At 46.6% G+C, this 9,688-nt stretch overlaps 1 protein-coding gene across 1 annotated transcript; it reads right to left on the reverse strand.

Annotated features, from left to right (window-relative positions):
* Nucleotide 1: 1 nt before the first annotated feature.
* si:ch211-114c17.1 (pre-mRNA-processing factor 39) lies at nucleotides 2-9,608 on the reverse strand. The gene is made up of 14 exons (XM_061235802.1): nucleotides 9,518-9,608; nucleotides 7,622-7,956; nucleotides 7,319-7,444; nucleotides 6,977-7,095; nucleotides 6,401-6,568; nucleotides 5,408-5,588; nucleotides 5,161-5,265; nucleotides 4,725-4,949; nucleotides 3,988-4,114; nucleotides 3,189-3,460; nucleotides 2,520-2,704; nucleotides 2,284-2,358; nucleotides 1,996-2,173; nucleotides 2-1,538 (listed from the first exon to the last, which is right to left on the reverse strand). The coding sequence occupies exons 1-14, from the start codon at nucleotides 9,570-9,572 to the stop codon at nucleotides 1,470-1,472; spliced, it is 2,220 nt and encodes a 739-aa protein (XP_061091786.1). The 5' UTR covers nucleotides 9,573-9,608; the 3' UTR covers nucleotides 2-1,469.
* Between the last annotated feature and the right edge of the window lie 80 nt (nucleotides 9,609-9,688).

Below are 9,688 nucleotides of genomic sequence, written 5' to 3' on the forward strand. Positions count from 1 at the left end.
ATTATGGTACACCAACTGTTTTATTTTGTATAAAAATATGCAAGCAACATTGGAAGTTAAAATGTTCATCATTAGATTAAAACGAACATTGACACTTGTATGCTGTACAGACTGTGCAAATGTCTGAGTGAATTGTTTGGGTCTCAGATGTGGCAGTAAAAATGGAATGGATTATCAAAGAAAACTTTGTTTGCTTGAGTGACTTCCAAGGTAACAATTTAGAGCAGAGTATAGAATATACATGTTCATTTAAACCATACTCCTGCGGCAGTACTGCATGGTCCTGGTTTGAATCTTGCTGGTCAGATTTGAATAGATTTTTTTTTTTTTCATTTCAAATTTCAAATTTCACTGACAATAAAAATAATCAACTTATTTCAGAGGTCAATTTCTCATGCCAAGCTGTAACACATGTAAAATCTCCCAACTCAGAACAGTGTACAGTCAAATACGGTTTGAGAAGCATCCGCACGGCTATTGATATGTAATGCAAAACAAAAGAAAAAAAATGGTGGAAGGGGATCTTTGGAAGTCACCAATATAACCCTGGGTATTCGTTAATTCTCTTACCAAGAACACGCCATATTCAAATCATAAAAAATTAACATTTATATACACAAAAAATATCTATGCTAAATTGGAATGTTCTAGTGTCAAAATGGAACACTAAAATGCATGATAAAACCTCTCATCTTGAAAAACACCTCCAGGCTGTGCTCATGAATATGGATGAGAAGCAGCAGAAACCAGACATTACCAGTAATTCTGAGCAATCCTCTGAAGCCTGCACGAATGAAGGGAAATGCATTTCATGCTTGAAGCTCCACTGGTGCACCATTAGGCCAGCAGCCTTCAATCACTCCACACATAACCAATTAGATCCACTGGGTAAAGGCAGTAAAACATGCCTGACTGTCTCTCACTACATCTAACTACATTTTTCAAGGTGCCAAAGAGTGAGGAGGAAAAGTTAAGTGACAAACTTTATGAAATGGAAACTACTTTATAGACGTCTGGATAATGAATAATTACACTTTTGCTTAAAGACTGAAAAAAAAAAAACATCAAAATTGCCATAGAATTAGGCCAGTTCAGTTAAAAACACCAAATGCATTAAATGACAATGCAGCCTTGCATATTGGGGTGAGTTTGAGAGTTAACTATCTGAAATCACATTGGTGACTAAAAGTGGTTCCTCTCAGTCTTTTTCTGTAAAACACATTCTCAGCCTAAGAGGGCACAAGTCGTTTGTTGAATAGATCTTGAGCAATTTCTACATACAATAAAAATGCCTACCCCATCCATAGTACCAACTGTTGGTCAGATTTTTATAATCATGTTTTACCGACTGTTAACATGCTGAAAATATATCTTGGATGTGTGGGCCAAGAATGCTAAACAGCACCCACAGCATCCACAACAAAACTGCTCGCAATGTCTGCAGTCTTTTTCCGTCAACAGTGACTCCCCTAGCTGGGAGGATAGTACTGATTGTAGTTCCATGGATTCTGATAGCCATAGCCTCCATACTGCTGTTGCTGCAAGAGAGAGGAGAGCTAAGGTTATGAGGGAATTGCATGGGGAGACGGAACATTTAATTTCTTGCCATACAGTTCCTTAACATGTCCCACTGCGAAAGAACTTCATTCATGAAGTTGAATTCTTGATGAATTCTTTGATTACATTAATGGCATTTGGCAGACGCTCTTATCCAGAGGAATGTACATTTGATTAGAATAAGCAGGAGGCAATCCCCTGGAGCAATGCAGGGTTAAGGGCCTTGCTCAAGGGCCTAACGGCCGTGCGGATCTTATTGCGGCTACACTGGGGATCGAACCACCGACCTTGGGGGTCCCAGTCATGTACCTTAGCCACTACGCTACAGGTCGCCCTTTCCATGGTTCAATGCATCAAAATGAAGGTTTTTAAATTCTGGTGTCGTATGCAGCTTTGAAGGGGGGGGGTTAAATTTGTAGTTAAGTGTAAGACAGTTACCTGATACCAGCCTCCATAGCCATATGCGGAATGAGAGCCACTCATGTCTCCACCCATCATGGGGGGAGGGGGTGTTGTCATGGGAACCGGAGGTGCGACTGGAGGTGTGGCCATGGAGGGTGTAGACATGGCAGAGTTGTCCTCCATTTTGCTGATTTTCTCAGGCTCCTCACTACTCCTGGGAGAAGAGGAAGCACAGTGCACATACATGAAGTGCCTTGGTTACGCTGGAGTGGGGACAACCCCTGACCCCTGCAAGCCGACCGCGTGTCAGGTCTGATTTCATACCCGTTCTCAGCACTCCTCTTCTTATTGCCAGTTTCCTTCAGCAGCTTCTGGTGCTCATCGTACACTGTTAACACACTGAGAGAGAGAGAGAGAGAGAGAGAGAGAGAGAAGATGAGGTAGGGGAAAAAAGTGAGAAAGTGAGATGGAACACAACAGCCAGACAACAGACGGTCGCGCCAGTGCAAAGTATATTACCGAGCCCTGAGACGTCAGGAATAAAAGCGGCCCCTGCTCACCTCTGCACCGAGGAGCCAAAGTCCTCAGCGAACTGGAGCCCCCGCTGTGAGAACAGCAGTTTGGTACGAGGAGACAGGGGGGCGCTGAGGGCCCGGCTCACACACTGCTGCACCCCCGTCCCGCTGCCCCGCACGTCCGCTGCCACCTCCAGCTCCAGCAGGTTCAGGTGCAGCTTGCTGTTGTCCTGGAGACGCATGTCCAGGGGTGGACACACGTGATGGGAAAGAAATTGAAAAAAGGAAATTATACATTCAGGGACAAATTGAAGATGAAGACAACACATACGGTCACAGTCCATTTTTGATTGAAAACCATTACAGCTGGTCAATCTCTAATGGATTTAAAAAAATGTTTTTTACCTCATGCTATCAGGGGGCTCAGGGCATTTCCTTTTTCCCCTTCTATTGCTCTGTGCCGCGTCTTCGTGAAATTGAATCGAATTTAGGCTTTAGTTTATCAATTGAAAATTTTTATTTGATCTTATGATCTTATCTTTCTATTATTGCGTCTATTTTTATGGTATCTATTTTCACTGCACTAAAGCACTTTGTGCTGTATGCTCGAAAATCTCTATACTAATAAAGTTATTATAATGTTCCCCAACACCCATCCTCCAGCCCTCAGCCCTCCCCGCCCTGATGCCCTTCCTGTCCTGACGCCCTCCTCACCGGGCAGAGCTCGATGGCCTCCAGTAGCACGGTCTTGGCCTTGGCTGCGTTCTTGCCCAGCTTCAGCAGCAGACGGGCCAGCTTGATGGAGTAGAAGGCGTGGAGGGAGGGCGAGTCCTTGCTCTGCTGCACCGCCTCCCGGAGCAGGGCCTCTGCCTGGTCCAATCGGCCGGTGCGCCTCTCCAGCCCCGCCCTCCGCAGGCGCACCATGGCCAGCCCTGGCATAGTCTGCTCCAGGTTTTCCAGCACACGGCCAGCTTCAGTGATGTTGCCTGGGTCCAGGGAGGGAGGGAGGGAGAGGATTAGAGAGACTGATGATGAAATGACAGATAGGGATGAAGAGACCACGGCTATGAAGAGGAAATCCTGAAATTTCTGCATGTTTATTCATGCACATGAGGAAATGTAGAGGGTTCCCAGGTGCAGAATGCAAGGACATCTGTAAATGCAAGGACAACTTTCAAAGCACAAGGAAATGAACTGCAAGTGCATAGTAAGCTCAGTGTTGGTGCGTAGTTATGGCTGTGCTGGTGTGTAGTTATGGGTGCAGGTGTGTAGTTGTGGCTGTGCTGGTGTGTAGTTATGGCTGGGCTGGTGTGTAGTTATGGGTGCAGGTGTGTAGTTGTGGCTGTGCTGGTGTGTAGTTGTGGCTGTGCTAATGGGTAGTTATTGGTTGTGCTGGTGCGTAGTCATGGCTTTATTAGTGTGTAGATATGGTTGGGCTGGTGTGTAGTCTTGCTCAATGCTGGTACGTAGTCATGTTCGGTGCCTAAGTGGGAATAGTCCATTTCTCTCTTACCATGCCTCTCCTCAAAGGTGGCCCACTGTAGGTGCATACTGTGCTTGTGCGACAGGTGGATCTCACAGGCCCGACGGTACACACTGCGTGCTTCCTCCACGCTGTGCTGCTCCAGGTACTGCACATACTACAAAACGCACACGCGCACACACACACACACACACACACACACACACACACACCTGCCTGTCAGTACTGTCAGACACTGGGCTTACTTCAGCACAAAGCTCAGGAGATTACAGCAGCGCCCACGAACACCCAAAGCGAATGTCAATCGAGCACTCCACCGGAAATCACACTAGTCAGCCATTTTGTGTCTGAACGTCACTTTCCTTCAGTGGCACCTTGCAGCTGGCAGAGGTGGTTGCAGCTACAGGAACAGGAAGCTTCAGCATCGAGCTTGGCCCCCCCGCTCTTCACAGGCAGCGCGCGTGCAACACGTTCCACGCTCGTCTGTGCACCAGCCTCGCTCCACTGAGACAGCGCCCCCACTGGCAGGGAGGCCCCTCAGTACAAGCCATAAGAGCTGAAAACCCAGCCTTTCCTTAATGCTGCTGATCTTCTCTCTTTCTCAACACAGGGCATACTTCATACATCATTCATTTACAGACTAAACAATACACAATTACATGGGGACGGTGTTTTGTTTCAGTCAGATGTGTCGTCATGTCAGTGAGTGTAATAAATCGTAGTCTTTTTTTGCAGACACTGATCTGAGATCGTCCTTCTCCTCTCACCTTAGTCCAGAACTCTTCGTACAGGGCGCAGGCGATCAGGCACCGCTCAAAGAGCACCAGCACCCTCTTGCGGCTGCCTCTGCTCACGCTCGCCCCCTCCTGGTCTTCCGCTGCCCCCTCCTGAACCTCCAGGGCGGCCTCACCCATCTCCCAGTCCAGGTACGAATGCCAGGCCTTCAGCTGGGCCCGGTCCAAGGGCTTCACATGGAAATAAGGCCTTTTTATCTACGGAGGAATTCAGAGGAGGGGGGTATACAGGAGAAGGGGGGAGGGGAGGAAAAGGAAAGAGGGGATTTTATTGTTATAAAAGATGGGACTCAAGTACACTGATTAAAATCACCCTGCTTAGGCTCGGTAGCTGAAGAAAATATAGTAGCTATGAAATGCTTCGCCACTAGTTAGCACATGCTTTGATACAGAGTCCCTGAAAACTCACAGCTTCCTCAAAGTTCCACCTCTTCCCGACTTCCATCTCAGTCTGCTGGTACACCTTCTGTCTGCTGGCCAACAGGAGCTCCTGCATCTTCTGCACCTGTTCCTCCTGATTGGACAGAAATGTCTTTTCAGAGTTCGGCCTAGCTAGCCGAGGTACACTGGTACAAAGCTTTGCTTCGACTGGTTTTCAAGTCATTTCTGAAGGAAGACCTGAGCAGTGAAATGTGAAAAGCCCTGCCCCGCCGTACCGTATACTGGTGCCCAGAGGCAGCGTCACTGGGGCAGTCCTCCCCCGGGGGCCTCTCCTCCTCCCCCTCCGCGGGTGTGGTCCCTTCCCCCTGGCTCTGCTGAAGTTCTAAATGCAGCCGCTTAAATTCCTCAGTGGACAGGATGTCCCGTGGGTGGTGGGCTGACAGAAAAGCCTTAAACCTGATGACAGATGGGGGAGGATGACACGGCCAAAAATGTAAAAAATGTAAAAGCCAACAGCTACATTTAATAATAATAATACATTTTATTTATAGAGTGCCTTTAAAGTTACTCAAAGATGCTGTACATAAGAGTGATACAAAGATTAAAATACATCCATCCATCCATCCATTATCTTAACCCGCTTATCCTGAACAGGGTCGCAGGGGGGCTGGAGCCTATCCCAGCATACATTGGGCGAAAGGCAGGAATACACCCTGGACAGGTCGCCAGTCCATCGCAGGGCACACACACCATTCACTCACACACTCATACCTACGGGCAATTTAGACTCTCCAATCAGCCTAACCTGCATGTCTTTGGACTGTGGGAGGAAACCGGAGTACCCGGAGGAAACCCACGCAGACACGGGGAGAACATGCAAACTCCGCACAGAGAGGCCCCGGCCGACGGGGATTCGAACCCAGGACCTCCTTGCTGTGAGGCGGCAGTGCTACCCACTGCACCATCCGTGCCGCCGATTAAAATACAATTAAATAAAAATTATAATCATAAAATAATAATAATTATAATCAAAGAATAAACAGAGACATTAAATCAGGCATGTCATTTGTGTTGTAAACACAGTGTGTTTGCATTAATCATCAGGTAAAAATGGTTCTGTACTGTTGATTTTAAGACCCCCACTAAACCCCAGCAGTCGCCTTTCACGCTTGCCACTCGTGAGCACGCTGCGTCTGGCAGGTGGTGCGGCAGCATTGACGGCCAGCCCAGTGCGCACAGCAGTGTGTGACAGGTCAGCGCGACCTCACCTCTCAAAGTGCCCCGCGTACAGCTGGGTGGGGGTCCTCAGCACTTTCTCATAGACCGCAGTCACGGCCCGCAGGTCGCCCTGCTCCCTCTCCCACTCTGTATACATCTCCCACAGCCGGTCTGAGTGGAACTCCATGCCAGCGGCCAGCACGGCGGACTCGAAGGCACTGCAGACGCAGGGGAGGGAGGGAGGAGGGGGGGGGGGGGGGGAGAGAGAGAGAGAGCGAGAGCGAGAGAGAGAGCGCACAGGTCAGCACAATTCAGCACAGCATTTCAAAGCACTCTCACTTCCGCCTGCAGACCTGTGAATAGGACTATTGTGTAGACCAAAGGAAGTATGGAGTCTAAGAAGGGGGCAGGGGCACGTTAGAAAGGCAGCTCTGCGGGAGAGATGTTTCTCAATATTTCGAGATGCCTGTTTATTGCTAACAGTTAAATTATATACCTTGATGTACTGTAAACGAACCGGTCGGAAGACCACCAAGCGGTATCAAAGTGCACAATGTAAAAGTGCAGCATGGATATGTAGAATGATTTATAATTTTTGTATCTGCCAATCTGCTACTGGTGCCTACCTGCGAATGCGCTGTGTGGATTCTGGTAAGTTCATGTTGAGTGTGTCCTGCAGCAGGGTGATGTAGTGGATCCACAGGTCCAGGCTCAGAGGGATCGCCTTCAGACCTCGCACACACACCTGGACCACACACATCCTTAGCAATGCTAACCTACCAATACGGCAGGTTGACGCAATAATGCACATCAACACCCAGACGATCATAGGCATTTGCAGAAACTCACAAATACAGGGTCCATGGTCAGACACAATTCACCACACAATTCCAACTCAAGATATGCAAACATACATTGAGAAAAATAAGGTAAACCTGACAAACACATCCTACGCAGTTGGAGCCTACCTCCTGCGCTCTGTTGGTGTTTCCCGCACGCCTCTCGAGGTCTGCATATTTCTTCCAGTAGCCGTAACACAGCGGGTACCTCGTCAGGAACGCTCCGAGTGCCCGGCGGGAGGCGGTCATGTGACCCTGCGGTTAACAGTGCGGGAGACATTGCTGAACCTGCGCACTGCAAGAGTTTACAGAACTGTGCTGAAACAAAATTAATGTTCTGCTAGGGGTGGTTTTCGTTAAATGACAACACCCTCCTCCGCCTTAACCAAGCAGACAAACGTGCATGCCTCGGTACCACTGGTCTGTCCTTACCTCTTGTTCACAGTACTGCAGAAGTTCAGTCCAGCTAGAGAATTCCTGCGGATTGTCATGGGCCACCCTCCATAGTCTCTCGAAATCAACCGGCAGCTCCCCGTCTTCATCTTCGTCTCCTTCCTCCAGGGGCACCGCGTATGGGGCTGTGGTGCCACTGCCCCCATTCTCCTCAGACGTCTCCGGCACTGCCGCCGGAACTTCAGCCATAGGTTCTGGAGCCTCAGCCATGGGCTGAGGAATTATGGCCACATGTTCTGGAACTTCTGCAAAGGGCTCTGGAATTTCATCCGAAGGTTCCAGAGTCTCGGGGAGGGGCTCAGCTGCAAGAGTTTCTGATTGAAACCATATCAACACAAATCAACTGTCACTCTTACACAAAAATATTTGATCTCATGATCAATGACATTGAATTGACATGAATTTATTTTCAGAGCAATTACAATTTTCTGGAGACGGTGTTGGCATTAGACCCTGACATTTTTTTTTTTTTTTGCAAATCTGATTTCAAGACTATAATCACTCATTTCTGTTACCAGTCATTTTGGGGTGAACATGTGAAAACAGAGCTGGAGAAGACCTATAAAATGACATAAGAAAGATTTATCTATGACCTACATTAATGGATATAAGGTAAGTCAAAGTCATGGGATCATGCTAAATAGTGCAAAATATGTTCGCCCATATCTCCCAGATTAACAATCCAAGACGTTATTTTCAGTCCAGGGGTTTCTTATAAGGCCAAATCAGCATACAAAAAAAATCCTTGATGATGTAGTCCAAACGTGTGTTGAGTGGATATGGAATGCCCCAATTATTGCAATAACACCTAAGGACGACTGCTTTCCATGTTCCAACCAAGTGCAAACTACAAGGAAAACCCTTTAACTCTAAATGTGCGCTCTCATTTCTGTCATTTACCTAACAAATTACTTGGCACATGATATTTATATTACATGCGAGTGTATACCAAAACAGGCTATAGCTGTTCCTTAGCTACTCTCCACTGTTCAAACGAAACTAAAATGATTATAAACTTAACCAATAAAGTGGCATTGTATTCTACGGCAGTTTACAATTTGAGATTCATTTATTAAATTGTATTATTATTATTGCTTTGCTTTTAATGCTAGTAATTAGATGCATAAAACTCCTCTTGAGATTTGTAACGGGTTGAGTGGACAGTATGAGTGCGTTTATACGCAGTTAAAAAAAAGAAAAAAAAAGTCCTGAATCCTAAATTAGCGGATTTAAATGTATAACAAAGGGAAAATATCCACTGCACTTCGACAGCAACGTGGGCAAAAAGTTTATCACTGTGAATGTGAACTGACCCACACCAATTTTGCCTTGTGCAGCAGCGCAATATTACATGCAACGAAAGAGATAGCGATGAAAATGCAATCTCGTCATCTGGCATAGCAGGTGTACGCATTAGGTAACATAAGATAAGGAACTATCCAGCTATACTGTCCTACAGCTGGTTGCTGATATTGTTTGACGCTTAACTTTTTTTGGATGAGGAAGAAGCCGGTGTGCTCGTAAATTAATTTAGCTACATATTGATTCGAAGTTCAAGATGTCCTGTTGGGTAATAATCAATTTAATGTTTAACACCAAGTTTAATTCAAGAATCTAGTGCTAGCCAGGTAGTAAATATAGATTTCGTTAGACAGGCAAGATAGCTAGCTCATCGTTACACCAGTGTTTTCAACCTGCTTTTGCTAGCTAGCTAACTTTGCTAGCTAACATTAGCCCGATGACTGTCCTACTGCTGACTATGGGGCTACATAACTAGTTACATTTCTAAAACAAGTATAACAATCTAGCCCTGTTATGAAAATAATGTATGCACAAGCCTTTATAAATCGCAAAAGGTTATTTTATCGTGCCAACCTAGCTCAGAGTCCACATCCCCGTTGCTGCTCATGTCCGAACCCTCTGCCGCCATGGTTGCAGAAACTACGTCACTACTCAGCGACGAATGTCATGGCAACTAACGGGGGGCGGGGGGTCTACTAATTCTGAATTATATTTACGGTCATTTACAGAAAAACGTTCGACAAT

The sequence above is a fragment of the Conger conger genome, chromosome 3 (genome assembly GCF_963514075.1).
Source record: "Conger conger chromosome 3, fConCon1.1, whole genome shotgun sequence".
Lineage (NCBI taxonomy): Eukaryota > Metazoa > Chordata > Actinopteri > Anguilliformes > Congridae > Conger > Conger conger.